This window comes from Haematobia irritans, chromosome 4 (assembly GCF_050003625.1).
Source record: "Haematobia irritans isolate KBUSLIRL chromosome 4, ASM5000362v1, whole genome shotgun sequence".
Taxonomy (NCBI): domain Eukaryota; kingdom Metazoa; phylum Arthropoda; class Insecta; order Diptera; family Muscidae; genus Haematobia; species Haematobia irritans.
The window spans coordinates 163919821-163936822 of record NC_134400.1 but is presented as its reverse complement, the minus strand read 5'-3'; the positions used below and the strand labels follow the sequence as shown (position 1 = coordinate 163936822).

General features: G+C 37.7%; 2 protein-coding genes across 4 annotated transcripts in view; one reads left to right on the top strand and one right to left on the bottom strand.

Moving 5' to 3' along the window:
- Snmp2 (Sensory neuron membrane protein 2) overlaps window positions 1-17002 on the bottom strand; it is a 691945-nt gene that overhangs the window by 421827 nt on the left and 253116 nt on the right. The window lies entirely within an intron of this gene.
- Window positions 1-17002, top strand: part of LOC142234478 (uncharacterized) — a 45907-nt gene that overhangs the window by 8548 nt on the left and 20357 nt on the right. For all 3 annotated transcript variants that reach the window (XM_075305629.1, XM_075305630.1, XM_075305628.1), the window contains exons 3-4: window positions 13285-13836; window positions 13890-14378. In XM_075305629.1, the coding sequence (XP_075161744.1) occupies window positions 13285-13836; window positions 13890-14378 (1041 nt within the window). The remainder of the gene's footprint in view (window positions 1-13284; window positions 13837-13889; window positions 14379-17002) is intronic.

Genomic DNA, 17002 nt, shown 5'->3' with positions numbered 1-17002 from the left:
TGTTCTTTAAGCATTGTTGTTGTTTTTTATTTCAGCTTAAAACCATACATTGACTAAACTACAAGAGTAGCTTAACCAACAGAGGAAAATAATGTTTGTCAAATTTATTTGGGCAAAGCCCTATAGACTGCAAGATGGTTGGATGGACGCACGTTTCGGAATTACCACATTCCTCATCAGCATCCTCTACTTGCAGCAAAACTATCAACCAATTATCAGAATAAATTCAGGCAGTTTAAACCCAGCCATGTGAATTCAAATCGATGATTTGACAGTGGCATAGGAAAAGAGATATGTTTGTTTCGAATTTATTTCGGCATAAGCCGGCTATCAATGTAAAACCTTTTTTCGGAGGGTTCAAGTGTGGTTTTTGTTGGGTTTAATAAACTGCCTGAATTTATTCTGATAATTGGTTGATAGTTTTGCTGCAAGTAGAGGATGCTGATGAGGAATGTGGTAATTCCGAAACGTGCGTCCATCCAACCATCTTGCAGTCTATAGGGCTTTGCCCAAATAAATTTGACAAACATTCTTTTCCTCTGTTGGTTAAGCTACTCTTGTAGTTTAGTCAAGGTATGGTTTTAAGCTGAAATAAAAAACAACAACAAAATTTTATTTCTATAGAAAATTTTGTCAAAATTTTATTTCTTTAGAAAATGTTATTTCTATTGAAACTTTGGGAAAAAAATGTTGTCAAAATTTTATTTCTATAGAACATTTTGTCAAAATTTTATTTCTATAGAAAATTTTGTAAAAATTTCATTCTATAGAAAATTTCATTTCATTCATTTATGTCACTCCTCTCTATCCAACCAATATTGAAAAGCACAAGATACGGATTTTCTCACGCCTTCGGATGGGTCACACAATTGCAACCCATCAACATCTTCTAAATAAAAATGCTAACCATTTGTGCCCAAAATGTGGCCTAATTTACTCTGTTATACATATAATCGAAACCTGCAACTCTATCGCACATTACCACAAAGCTATTCTTAATAACAAAGGAATGGACCTTCTCAGCAACCCTTGCGAAGAAAACATCAATTTAATATTCAAATTCATATCACAGTTAAACATTAAGATATAGATCTATTACACTATTGTTAAATTTATACAACTGTATAGCTGGTGGCCTTAGCAGCCAATGCTACTTTTCCCTTTTCTTTTTTATCATACATTTACTGTATGATTAAAATAAACAATAAATAAATAAATAAATAATTTTGTTTCTGTAGAAAATTTTGCAAAATTTTATTTACTAGACAAAAATTTTTCCAAAATTTTATGCTCACTGATACTCACTGCTAAGTCGAAAACTTGTAGAAATGACTCAAATTTTCAAATTTTCAATGAATTAATCATAAATACATTTTTGCGAAATTGTCTAAACAATTATAAATATTTCCCAAATATTGCCCGAGATTTTGTAGAAGTCTGATTTGAGATTTTATCAAAATGTAGATCTAAATACAAAGTTGTGCAGAGTATATTATAATCGGCCCGCCCGCCCGACTTTAGACTTTCCTTGTATTTTTATTATACCCTAAACCACATAGTGGTCAGGGTATAATAAGTTTGATCAGCCAAAAAATGTGCCTACCAGAAATATTGATTTTAGACCCCATAAAATATATACTGATCGACTCAGAATCACCTCCTGAGTCGATCTAGCGCTTGGTGTCCGTCCGTCCGTCCGTCTGTCCATGTATTTGTTGTTCACAGGATTCCGGTCGCAATTATTAACCGATTTTGATGAAATTTGGTACAGAGAGTTTTTTGGGCACAAGGACGAACGCTATGGAATTTGGAAGAAATCGGATCAAATTTAGATATAGCTCCCATATATATGTATCGCCCGATTTGGACAAATGGGGTCACGTTGCGCGTTTTTTCAAACGGATCATCACCAAATTTGGCAAAAGATAATCTTTTCCATCGCCCTTCAAGTCTGCAAAATTTCATCCAAATCGGTTCAGATTTAGATATAGCTCTCATATATATGTATCGCCCGATTTTCACAAATTTGGCCACAAAACCTTTATTTATCAACCGATCTTACTCAAAGTTGGCTAAATATAATCTTCTATAGCACTAACTATATGCGCAAAAAATCATCGAAATCGGTTCAGATTTAGCTATAGCTCCCATATATATGTACCGCCCGATTTTTCTAAATTTAGCCATAAAACCCTTATTTATCAACCGATCTTACCCAAATTTGGCTAAATATAGTCTTCTATAGCACTAACTATATGTGCAAAAAATCATCGAAATCGGTTCAGATTTAGATATAGCTCCCATATATATATGTATAGCCCGATTTTACCAAATTTGGCCATAGAACCCTTATTTATTAACCGATCTTACTAAAAGTTGGCTAGATCCAGTCCTCTATAGTACTAACTATATGTGCAAAATTTCATCGAAATCGGTTCAAATTTAGATATAGCTCCCATATATGTATCGCCCGATTTTGAAAAATTCGCCCTTATAACCTTATGTTTGACCATGCAGGCCTCATTTCCTAACTGATCTTACTCAAATCTTGCACAAGGTAACCTTTTGTGGTATTAGTCAAACCTGACAAATTTTATGCAAATTGGTTCAGATTTATATATAGCTTCCATATATATGCATCGCTCGATTTTCCCAAACTTGGCCAGAGTACTCTTATTTATTAACCAATGTTACTCAAATTTCAAATTTTGATGTACTAGCCGATCGTACTTATACTCTCTTACATAAGAATATTGCTCGATTTTTACAAATTTGTATTTATTACCCACACTAATTTAACGATTTTCTCTTTTTTAATAATTGTCTCGCTCAATATTAGTGGCATACTAGCTCCGTAGGCGCAATATCAACACAGCCAGTGTTGCTAGAAGTAGGGGAAATTCGCTATATGTATGGTTTTTCTAATATTTAGCGTCTTGTAGGGACGTAGGGCCACAATGTAGGACATTTTCACTCAACACAATTTGTAATAATTTTTACATTTTGGTGCCTCTAGAGGAGGAAATTAGAAGCCGGCAAGGCTTGATCTTTACCAATGTGTGGTAAACTTTATTCCTGTAGAAAATTTTGTCAACATTTTATTTCTATAGAACATTTTGTCAAAATTGTATTTCTATAGACATTTTTTTCAAAATATTATTTCTATAAAAATTTTTCTCAAAATTTTATTTCTGTGGAATTTTTTCTCAAAATTTTATTTCTATAGAATTTATTGTCAAAATTTTATTTCTATAGAAAAATTTGTTTATAGAAACTTTTTCCAAAATTTTATTTTTGTAGAGATTTAACAAAAAAGATTACTAATTTGGGTAGAATTCTACCAACTGTGGCAACCGTGGTGGTAATACAAATTTATATTCTAAGTTATATACATTGCATATTCATGTTTTACGATAATAAAGTACTTAGAACCATTTTTGTTTTGTAAATTTTTTTAAATTTAACGAAAAATATAGTAGGGAAAATTGTTTGGGAATTTATGGGAAAGTAGGGAACTTTTTTTGTCCTTGTAGGGTAAACCGAACATTTTCCCTGGCAATATTGACTATGAGCTATAGTCAGATTGACACAAAGCACCCATAGACATGTACCCCTTAATTTTCTTAAATATGCAACTGCGGTTTATCGCCCAGACCAATATGCTACCCCACAAATGCTTATGATTACTAATTCTGTAATGGTGGTTTAGGGTATGATATAGTCGGCCCCGCCCGAATTTCCACTTTACTTACTTCTACTTTACTTACTTAAAACATGAATATGCAACGTATATAACTTAACGTATATAAATTTGCATTACCACCACGGTTGCCACAGTTGGTCGAATTCTACCCAAAATAGTATTTTTTTTTTGTTAAATCTCTATAAAAATAAAATTTTGGAAGAAGTTTCTATAAACAAATTTTTGTGAGAAATTTTTCTATAGAAATAAAATTTTGACAATAAATTCTTTAGAAATAAAATTTTGAGAAAAAATTCCATAGAAATAAAATTTTGAGAAAATTTTTTATAGAAATAATATTTTGAAAAAAAAAATCTATAGAAATACATTTTTGACAATATTTTCTATAAAAGTAAAATGTTGACAAAATTTTCTACAGTTTTGACAAAAATTTCTATCGAAATATTTGTTTGGTAGATTTGTGGTAATCTTCAAATTTTGTTAGATTTTTTTTTGCACGAGTGGTAACTGTTGTTACCACACATTGTTAAAGATCAAGCCTTGCCGGCTTCTAATTTCCTCCTCTAGAGCCACCAAAATGTAACAATTATTGCAAATTGTGTTAAGTGAAAGTGTCCCTACATTGTGGCCCTACGTCCCTACAAGGCGCTAAATATTAGAAAAAAACTACATATAGGGAATTTCTCATACTTCTAGCCACTAATATTGAGCCCATTATTAAAAAAGAGAAAATCGCTAAATAAGTGTGGGTAATAAATCCAAATTTGTACAAATCGAGCAATATTCTTATGTAAGAGCTACAAGTACGTATAAATACGATCGGGTAGTAAATAAATCAAAATTTTAAATTTTAAATAAGAGTATTACGGCCAAATTTGGGAAAATCGAGCGATGCATATATATGGAAGCTATATGTAAATCTGAACCAATTTGCATAACATTTTGCGGGTTTGATTAATACCACAAAAGGTTACCTTGTTTGAGTAAGATAAGTTAAGAAATGAGGCATCTATGCTCAAACATAAGGTTATTAGGGGCCAATTTTTCAAAATCGGGCGATACATATATGGGAGCTATATCTACATCTGAACCGATTTCGATGAAATTGTGCACATATAGTTAGTACTATAGAGGACTGAATCTAGCCATTTTTGAGTAAGATCGGTTACCTATTATACCGTCGTAAACGTATGTCGCAAAAGTCACAGTTTGCGACGGCCAACCCTGATCTAAATTTTGGAGTTTTTCAAATCCAAGATTGTTACTCTGTGCTAAATTAAAAAAAAAAACAAGTAAGGAAAGTCTAAAGTCGGGCGGGGCCGACTATATTATACCCTGCACCACTTTGTAGATCTAAATTTTCGATACCATTAACTGTGTTGGGGGCTATATGTAAAGGTTTGTCCCAAATACATACATTTAAATATCACTTGATCTGGACAGAATTTGATAGACTTCTACAAAATCTATAGACACAAAATTTAAGTCGGCTAATGCACTAGGGTGGAACACAATGTTAGTAAAAAACCAGTAAGGAAAGTCTAAAGTCGGGCGGGGCCGACTATATTATACCCTGCACCACTTTGTAGATCTAAATTTTCGATACCATATCACATCCGTCAAATGTGTTGGGGGCTATATAAAGGGTGATTCTTTTGAGGTTAGGATTTTCATGCATTAGTATTTGACAGATCACGTGGGATTTCAGACATGGTGTCAAAGAGAAAGATGCTCAGTATGCTTTGACATTTCATCATGAATAGACTTACTAACGAGCCACAACGTCGAATTTTCAGTGAATGGGCCCTAGAAAAGTTGGCAGAAAATCCGCTTTTTTATCGACAAATTTTGTTCAGCGATGAGGCTCATTTCTGGTTGAATGGCTACGTAAATAAGCAAAATTGCCGCATTTGGAGTGAAGAGCAACCAGAAGCCGTTCAAGAACTGCCCATGCATCCCGAAAAATGCACTGTTTGGTGTGGTATGTACGCTGGTGGAATCATTGGACCGTATTTTTTCAAAGATGCTGTTGGACGCAACGTTACGGTGAATGGCGATCGCTATCGTTCGATGCTAACAAACTTTTTGTTGCCAAAAATGGAAGAACTGAACTTGGTTGACATGTGGTTTCAACAAGATGGCGCTACATGCCACACAGCTCGCGATTCTATGGCCATTTTGAGGGAAAACTTCGGAGAACAATTCATCTCAAGAAATGGACCGGTAAGTTGGCCACCAAGATCATGCGATTTGACGCCTTTAGACTATTTTTTGTGGGGCTACGTCAAGTCTAAAGTCTACAGAAATAAGCCAGCAACTATTCCAGCTTTGGAAGACAACATTTCCGAAGAAATTCGGGCTATTCCGGCCGAAATGCTCGAAAAAGTTGCCCAAAATTGGACTTTCCGAATGGACCACCTAAGACGCAGCCGCGGTCAACATTTAAATGAAATTATCTTCAAAAAGTAAATGTCATGGACCAATCTAACGTTTCAAATAAAGAACCGATGAGATTTTGCAAATTTTATGCGTTTTTTTTTTAAAAAAAGTTATCAAGCTCTTAACAAATCACCCTTTATAAAGGTTTGTCCCAAATACATACTTTTAAATATCACTCGATCTGGAAGAATTTGATAGACTTCTACAAAATCTATAGACTCAAAATTTAAGTCGGCTAATGCACTAGGGTGGAACACAATGTTAGTAAAAAAAAATATGGGAAACGTTTAAATCTGAAGCAATTTTAAGGAAACTTCGAAAAAGTTTATTTATGATTTATCGCTCGATATATATGTATTAGAAGTTTAGGAAAATTAGAGTCATTTTTACAACTTTTCGACTAAGCAGTGGCGATTTTACAAGGAAAATGTTGGTATTTTGACCATTTTTGTCGAAATCAGAAAAACATATATATGGGAGCTATATCTAAATCTGAACCGATTTCAACCAAATTTGGCACGCATAGCTACAATGCTAATTCTACTCCCTGTGCAAAATTTCAACTAAATCGGAGTTAAAAATTGGCCTCTGTGGTCATATGAGTGTAAATCGGGCGAAAGCTATATATGGGAGCTATATCTAAATCTGAACCGATTTCAAGCAAATTTGGCACGCATAGTTACAACGCTAATTCTACTCCCTATGCAAAATTTCAACTAAATCGGAGCAAAAAATTGGCCTCTGTGGGCAAATGAGTGTAAATCGGGCGAAAGCTATATATGGGAGCTATATCTAAATCTGAACCGATTTTGCTAATATTTTGCAAGTTTTTCGAGACTCATAAAATATTCGGATGTACGGAATTTGAGGAAGATCGGTTGATATACACGCCAATTATGACCAGATCGGTGAAAAATATATATGGCAGCTATATCTAAATCTGAACCGATTTTTTCCAAAATCAATAGGGATCGTCTTTGAGCCGAAACAGGACCCTATACCAAATTTTAGGACAATCGGACTAAAACTGCGAGCTGTACTTTGTACACAAAAATACATCAACAGACAGACAGACAGACGGACATCGCTAAATCGACTCAGAATTTAATTCTAAGCCGATCCGTATACTAAAAGGTTGGTCTATGATTACTCCTTCTTGGCGTTACATACAAATGCACAAACTTATTATACCCTGTACCACAGTAGTGGTGAAGGGTATAACAAGTAAGGAAAGTCTAAAGTCGGGCGGGGCCGACTATATTATACCCTGCACCACTTTGTAGATCTAAATTTTCGATACCATATCACATCCGTCAAATGTGTTGGGTGCTATATATAAAGGTTTGTCCCAAATACATACATTTAAATATCACTCGATCTGGACAGAATTTGATAGACTTTTACAAAATCTATAGACTCTAAATTAAAGTCGGCTAATGGACTAGGGTGGAACACAATGTTAGTAAAAAATATGGGAAACATTTAAATCTGAAGCAATCTTAAGGAAACTTCGCAAAAGTTTATTTATGATTTATCGCTCGATATATATGTATTAGCAGTTTAAGAAAATTAGAGTCATTTTTTCAACTATTCAACTAAACAGTGGCGATTTTACAAGGAAAATGTTGGTATTTTGACCATTTTTGTCGAAATTAGAAAAACATATATATGGGAGCTATATCTAAATCTGAACCGATTTCAACCAAATTTGGCACGCATAGCAACAATGCTAATTCTACTCCCTGTGCAAAATTTCAATTAAATCGGAGTAAAAGATTGGCATCTGTGGACAAAGGAGTGTAAATCGGGCGAAAGCTATATATGGGAGCTATATCTAAATCTGAACCGATTTGGATGATATTTTGCAAGTTTTTCGAGACTCATAAAATATTGGGATGTACGGAATTTGAGGAAGATCGGTTGATATACACGCCAATTATGACCAGATCGGTGAAAAATATATATGGCAGCTATATCTAAAACTGAACCGATTTTTTCCAAAATCAATAGGGATCGTCCTTGAGCCGAAACAGGACCCCATACCAAAGTTTAGGACAATCGGACTAAAACTGCGAGCTTTACTTTGCACACAAAAATACATCAACAGACAGACAGACGGACATCGCTAAATCGACTCAGAATTTAATTCTAAGACGATCGGTATACTAAACGATGGGTCTCAGACTTTTCATTCTTGGCGTTACATACAAATGCACAAACTTATTATACCCTGTACCACAGTAGTGGTGAAGGGTATAAATATGTGAAACATTTAAATCTGAAGCAATTTTAAGGAAACTTCGCAAAAGTTTATTTATGATTTATCGCTCGATATATATGTATTAGAAGTTTAAGAAAATTAGAGTCATTTTTACAACTTTTCGACTAAGCAGTGGCTATTTAACAAGGAAAATGTTGGTATTTTGACCATTTTTGTCAAAATCAGAAAAACATATATATGGGAGCTATATCTAAATCTGAACCGATTTCAATCAAATTTGGCACACATGACTATATTACTAATTGTAATCCTAGCTTCTGGCTTCTGGGGCCATATAAGTCCATATCGGGCGAAAAATATATATGGAAGCTATATCTAAATCTGAACCGATTTCAATCAAATTTGGCACGCATAGCTACAATGCTAAATCTACTCCCTGTGCAAAATTTCAACTAAATCGGAGCAAAAAATTGGCCTCTGTGGGCAAATGAGTGTAAATCGGGCGAAAGCTATATATGGGAGCTATATCTAAATCTGAACCGATTTGGCTGATATTTTGCAAGTTTTTCGAGACTCATAAAATATTCGGATGTACGGAATTTGAGGAAGATCGGTTGATATACACGCCAATTATGACCAGATCGGTGAAAAATATATATGGCAGCTATATCTAAATCTGAACCGATTTTTTCCAAAATCAATAGGGATCGTCTTTGAGCCGAAACAGGACCGTATACCAAATTTTAGGACAATCGGACTAAAACTGCGAGCTGTACTTTGCACACAAAAATACATCAACAGACAGACAGACAGACGGACAGACAGACGGACAGGCAGACAGACGGACATCGCTAAATCGACTCAGAATTTAATTCTAAGACGATCCGTATACTAAAAGGTTGGTCTATGATTACTCCTTCTTGGCGTTACATACAAATGCACAAACTTATTATACCCTGTACCACAGTAGTGGTGAAGGGTATAAATATGGGAAACGTTTAAATCTGAAGCAATTTTAAGGAAACTTCGAAAAAGTTTATTTATGATTTATCGCTCGATATATATGTATTAGAAGTTTAGGAAAATTAGAGTCATTTTTACAACTTTTCGACTAAGCAGTGGCGATTTTACAAGGAAAATGTTGATATTTTTACCATTTTTGTCGAAATCAGAAAAACATATATATATGGGAGCTATATCTAAATCTGAACCGATTTCAACCAAATTTGGGACGCATAGCAACAATGCTAATTCTACTCCCTGTGCAAAATTTCAACTAAATCGGAGTTAAAAATTGGCCTCTGTGGTCATGTGAGTGTAAATCGGCCGAAAGCTATATATTGGAGCTATATCTAAATCTGAACCGATTTCAACCAAATTCGGCACGCATAGCCACAATGCTAATTCTACTCCCTGTGCAAAATTTCAACTAAATCGGAGCAAAAAATTGGTCTCTGTCCTTGGGAACCACCTGCACGTTGTTGGCGGCGTACCACTCCATGGCCTTTTTATCGTAATGGCAAGATGCCAAATCCGGCCAAAACAGTACGGAACAACCGTGTTTCTTCAGGAAAGGCAGCAGACGTTTATTCAAACACTCTTTCACATAAATTTCTTGGTTGACAGTCCCGGAAGCTAAGAAAATGCTGCTTTTCAAGCCACAGGTACAGATGGCTTGCCAAACCAGATATTTTTTTGCGCACTTTGACAGTTTTATGTGCTTGAAAATATCTGCTACCTTTCCCCTTCCTCTTGCCGTATAAAACTCCTGTCCCGGAAGCTGCTTGTAGTCGGCTTTGACGTAGGTTTCGTCGTCCATTACCACGCAGTCAAACTTCGTCAGCATCGTCGTGTACAGCCTCCGGGATCGCGTTTTGGCCGTCGTATTTTGTTTATCATCGCGATTTGGAGTCACTGCCTTCTTGTAAGTCTATAGTCCGGCTCGTTTTTTGGCTCGATGCACGGTTGTAGACGATACCGGCTTCCGTCTCAGCGGCTTCCGGTTTTCGATTTCCCCCCGATCCAGACTTCCTGGCTGTCGACAAACGTTCCCCAAACACTTTAATTACATTTGTAACGGTTGATTTGGCAACTTTTAGCGATTTTGCCAGCTTTGCGTGCGAGTAGCTCGGATTTTCGCGATGCGCGAGCAAAATTTTGATACGCTGCTCTTCTTGCATTCTTGGACGGCATTTTGACAACTGAACAGTGAATTCCAAAATCAAAATAGGAGCAACATTCTACACACACACACCTTCAAAATAAGGGGTGTTCAGGTTTTTTAAATGCAAAATTGAAAGAAATACGTCAAGTTTATATTGACCAAATTTTGACCGTATCACCCTTAAGGCTAGGTTAGGTTAGGTTAGGTGGCAGCCCGATGCATCAGGCTCACTTAGACTATTCAGTCCAATGTGATACCACACATTGGTAAACTTCTCTCTTATCACTGAGTGCTGCCCGATTCCATGTTAAGCTCAATGACAAGGGACCTCCTTTTTAAAGCCGAGTCCGAACGACGTTCCACATTGCAGTGAAACCACTTAGAGAAGCTTTGAAACCCTCAGAAATGAGGTGGGATAATCCACCGCTGAAAAACTTTTTGGTGTTCGGTCGAAGCAGGAATCGAACCCACGACCTTGTGTATGCAAGGCGGGCATGCTAACCATTGCACCACGGTGGCTCCCACATGAGGGTATCGTAAAAACTTTATGGGAGAAGCGTCGAAATCTGAATTTTATGACGATCCGTTTGTAAAAAGCGCAACGTAACCCCATTTGTTGAAATCGGGCGATACATATATATGGGAGCTATACCTAAAGTTGATCCGATTTCTTCATAATTCAATAGCGTTCGTCCTTGTGCCAAAAAAAAAAAAAAAAAAACAAGTATAAACGGCCGTAAGTTCGGCCAGGCCGAATCTTATGTACCCTCCACCATGGATTGCGTAGAAACTTCTACGAAAGACTGTCATCCACAATCGAATTACTTGGGTTGTGGTATCTTAAATCGTTTTCTAAATTGTGAGTTAGTCCATACGTGGTATACATAAAAAATATGTGTAGGTAAGTCTACAAATAATTAAGAATCGATATGGACTTTTGCACGGTACGTAGGGAGCCAGAATTGAAATATCGGGGCCGCTTATATGGGGGCTATATACAATTATTGTTATCGACCAATTTTTGTGTGATTGGGGATCGATTTATCTGAAGGCTATATATAACTATAGACCGATATGGACCTAGTTAGACATGGTTGTTAACGGCCATATACTAGCACAATGTACCAAATTTCAACTGACTCGGATGAAATTTGCTACTCCAAGAGGCTCCAAAACCAAATCTCGTGATCGGTTTATATGGGGGCTATATATGATTATGGACCACTTTTGACATGGTTGTTAAATATCATATACTACCGCCACGTACCAAATTTCAACCAGATCGGATGAATTATGCTTCTCCAAAAGGCACCGGAAATCAAATCTGGGGATCGGTTTATATGGGTGCTATATATAATTATGGACTGATATGAACCAATTCCTGCATGGTTGTTGGATACCATATACTAACATCACGTACCAAATTTCAACCGAATCGGATGAATTTTGTTCTTCCAAGGGGCTCCGGAGGTCAAATCTGGTGATCGGTTTATATGGGGGCTATATATAATTATGGACCGATGTGGACCAATTTTTGCATGGTTGTTAGAAACCATATACTAACACCATGTACCAAATTTCAGCCGGATCGGATGAAATTTGCTTCTCTTAGAGGCCTCGCAAGCCAAATTGGGGGATCGGTTTATATGGGGGCTATATATAATTATGGACCGATGTGGACCAATTTTTGCATGGTTGTTAGAGACCATATACTAACACCATGTACCAAATTTCAGCCGTATCGGATGAAATTTGCTTCTCTTAGAGGCCTCGCAAGCCAAATCGGGGGATCGGTTTATATGGGGGCTATATATAATTATGGACCGATGTGGACCAATTTTTGCATGGTTATTAGAGACCATATACTAACACCATGTACCAAATTTCAGCCGGATCGGATGAAATTTGCTTCTCTTAGAGGCCTCGCAAGCCAAATTTGGGGGTCCGTTTATATGGGGGCTATACGTAAAAGTGGACCGATATGGCCCATTTGCAGTACCGTCCGACCTACATCAATAACAACTACTTGTGCCAAGTTTCAAGTCGATAGCTTGTTTCGTTCGGAAGTTAGCGTGATTTCAACAGACGGACGGACGGAAGGACGAACGGACATGCTCAGATCGACTCAGAATTTCACCACGACCCAGAATATATATACTTTATGGGGTCTTAGAGCATTATTTCGATGTGTTACAAACGGAATGACAAAGTTAATATACCCCCCATCCTATGGTGGAGGGTATAAAAAACACTCGGTACCAAATTTCATCAAAATCAGTTAATAATTGTGAAAGGAATCTTGCAAACAACAAATACATGGACAGACGGACGGACGGACGGGCAAGCGCTAGATCGACTCAGGAGGTGATTCTGATACATTATTGATCAGGGATGTTTGTTATTAAAATTAACCTCTCATAACTGGACACCTCTCAAATGTGGACAAAATTTACGCGACCGTGGGTGTCCATCTTTCAGAGGATTCACTGTACATGTTTGGTTGTCATCAAAACCACCTGAAATTCTATATACCACATTTTCAACTAACGCGATGAAGAGTTTTCGAAGGAAACACTTATATTAATTGATTCATGGTGGTAGGTATTTAAGATTCGGCCAGACTGAACTTAAGTCTGTATATATTTATTTTGTTTTTTTTTTTTTTTTGTTTTTATATAAATTTGCAGCTCAAAATCGGTACTACTTTTTTAGCTTTCTCAATATCTAATAGATCGTTCTTACTATTTTCTGTTACAGCTTGTGCAGCGGTACATGAGGATTGTGAAGTGCCACCAACAACAAAATTTGCCAATATTCAAATTAAAAGTGAAGAGGATGTCATTCGGGCGATATACACATGTCAAAGCGGCTATGAATTACAAGGAGCAACGGAACTAATATGCGATCTGGATACAGATGAATGGGATACAGAACCTCCAAAATGTGTTAAGAGTACAACAACAACAAATGTGGTAGATGACTCAGGAGCACAAGTGCCCAAACAGAAACAACAACAAAAACAAAATATTCCAGAAGACCGAATGGTATCGCCAGCGTTGGCCAGCACTCTTGACATGAGTTGTGTTCAGGCCAAAGTTAAGGCACCCGAAATTCGTCATGGCTTTGTACACAAATACGATAGGAGACGCAAAGGAGATAAAATATTCCTAGTGGCCATGTATGCATGTAATGAAAACTATGATTTTGAGGAGGCTGATATTACTACCCTCTATTGTAGTAATCGTGCTTGGGTGGGAGATTTACCAGGTTGTGTGGCCCTTAGTGAATACAGTGATGAGGAAGATGAAGGTAAGAGAGTTTAAGTCCACGAGATAAGGACTAACTAAATTTGTCTCTTACAGGAAACTATGAATATGAAGAAGTTGAAGAGGAAGATGAGGAAGATGTTGGTGGTGGAGAAGAAGTAGATGAAGAGGAAGAAGAAGAGGATGTTGACAATCGCCATACCAATTATGTTGCTCCCACACCCCCACCACCACCAGCTCCCACACCCTCTCCACCTGTAACTAATGCCGAAGATTTGCCAGAACTGAGCAATGAAATCGAACCAGTTGTAGCCCAAAGATATGATGAAGAATTGGTCCGTCAAGTTGAGGTTGATGAGGCGGCAAAGGTGGCCAACTCCAATGTGGAAAGCAATGCTGTTGAGTCAGGAACCCCTCAAGATCCCTATACTCCACGAGTTTTGGATACAAATTGTGGCAGTGATAATGGTGGTTGTGATCAGAAATGCGAACGTGTCGTCTTCTCTGGAGAAAATCAGCCACGTATACAATGCTCATGTGGTGAGGGGTTCAGTTTAGATCCTTATGACTACTCAACGTGTCATGGTAAGTATAGGAGTTTTTCCTTTGATATACTAAATAATCCCACTATACTCGTAAGGCGTGTTAGCCAGTAAGTTGGCTTGAGCCAATATTGATTGAGAGACTTCCAAACAAATTATGTTTCTTTAATAGAAGATTACTTCGGAAAATCGGTCTCCAAAGCAAAGGCTTAAAAAAAAGCGTGTTCCGAAGGTGGAAAAAATCGAAAATTTTCTATATCATATGGATCAATCATGCTTTCTAAAAACGTCTTCCTATAGGGTCAAGCCAAGAGCAGTGTGACTAGTAGGTCAAGGATTTGAACTTTGGACGATATGTCCACATATAAAATTGTGGCATAATGAAAGTAAATTCTCTTGGAGATTTTTGTTGCAATTTCAAAATTGAAAACTTTAGCAATTTTGAATATTTCTGACTTATTTCAAATTCTATAACTCAAAAACGACTAAACATATTTGCAAAGTTCGATTTTTTTTTTCAAATTAAATAGCCTTCACCGAGAAAAAAAATAAAAAATATACATTGAAACAAGTATATACGGCCGTAAGTTCGGCCAGGCCGAATCTTATGTACCCTCCACCATGGATTGCGTAGAAACTTGTACTAAAGACGTTATCCACAATTAAATTACTTGGGTTGCGGCCGATGGCAAGACATCTTAAAACTTCTTAACATCACCTTCTAAGTTGTAAGTTAGTCCATGCGCTATATATAGTAGACAAAAGAAAGGTCGATTAAATACGTATATATATTCAGTTCTTGACCGGTATATATAGGGAAGAAATAATTAAGAACCGATATGAACTTTTGTGCGGTAATTGTAGAGCCAGAATTGCTGTATATGGGGGCTATAAAGGGTGATACGGTCAAAATTTGGTCAAGGGAAAACGCGTGTAAATCGGTGAAGTCATTTATTTAAAAAATCAAATTAAATTTCTTTTTCTAGTTCCATTAGTATCAAATTCAGGAAAAATATTCAGTTAGGCTTTCGCTTTTCCAAATCCGAATTGCCGGGCCTCACGCTTGCCATCAGATTTTGTACAGCCACCTTGTCCACCTTCTTCGCCGCAGAAAGCCAGTTTGCCTTGAACTGCTGCTCGTCCTTAGCAGTTTTTTTGGTCTTCTTTAGGTTCCGCTTGACAATAGCCCAGTATTTCTCAATTGGGCGGAGCTCTGGCGTGTTGGGAGGGTTCTTGTCCTTGGGAACCACCTGCACGTTGTTGGCGGCGTACCACTCCATGGCCTTTTTACCGTAATGGCAAGATGCCAAATACGGCCACAACAGTACGGAACAGCCGTGTTTCTTCAGGAAAGCCAGCAGACATTTATTCAAACACTCTTTCACGTAAATTTCTTGGTTGACAGTCCCGGAAGCTATGAAAATGCTGCTTTTCAAGCCACAGGTACAGATGGCTTGCCAAACCAGATATTTCTTTGCGAACTTTGACAGTTTTATGTGCTTGAAAATATCTGCTACCTTTCCCCTTCCTTTTGCCGTATAAAACTCCTGTCCCGGAAGCTGCTTGTAGTCGGCTTTGACGTAGGTTTCGTCGTCCATTACCACGCAGTCAAACTTCGTCAGCATCGTCGTGTACAGCCTCCGGGATCGCGCTTTGGCCGTCGTATTTTGTTTATCATCGCGATTTGGAGTCACTACCTTCTTGTAAGTCGATAGTTCGGCTCGTTTTTTGGCTTGATGCACGGTTGTAGAAGAGGTTAGGTTTTCGCTTGAAACTACCGGCAACTCTCTTTGTCGTCCCAGCGGCTTCCGGTTTTCGATTTCCCCCCGGTCCAGACTTCCTGGCTGTCGACAAACGTTCCCCAAACACTTTAATTACATTTGTAATGCGCGAGCAAATTTTGATACGCTGTCCTTGGGAACCACCTGCACGTTGTTGGCGGCGTACCACTCCATGGCCTTTTTACCGTAATGGCAAGATGCCAAATCCGGCCAAAACAGTACGGAACAACCGTGTTTCTTCAGGAAAGGCAGCAGACGTTTATTCAAACACTCTTTCACGTACATTTCTTGGTTGAAAGTCCCGGAAGCTATGAAAATGCTGCTTTTCAAGCCACAGGTACAGATGGCTTGCCAAACCAGATATTTCTTTTTGAACTTTGACAGTTTTATGTGCTTGAAAATATCTGCTACCTTTCCCCTTCCTTTGCCGTATAAAACTCCTGTCCCGGAAGCTGCTTGTAGTCGGCTTTGACGTAGGTTTCGTCGTCCATCACCACGCAGTCAAACTTCGTCAGCATCGTCGTGTACAGCCTCCGGGATCGCGCTTTGGCCGTCGTATTTTGTTTATCATCGCGATTTGGAGTCACTACCTTCTTGTAAGTCGATAGTCCGGCTCGTTTTTTGGCTCGATGCACGGTTGTAGACGATACACCCTGCTTATTTGCGGCATCTCGGAGAGGGAGGTTAGGGTTTCGCTTGAAACTACCGGCAACTCTCTTTGTCGTCCCAGCGGCTTCCGGTTTTCGATTTCTCCCCGGTCCAGACTTCCAGGCTGTCGACAAACGTTCCCCAAACACTTTAATTACATTTGTAATGTGCGAGCAAAATTTTGATACGCTGCTCTTCTTGCTTGGACGGCATTTTGACAACTGAAGAGTGAATTCCA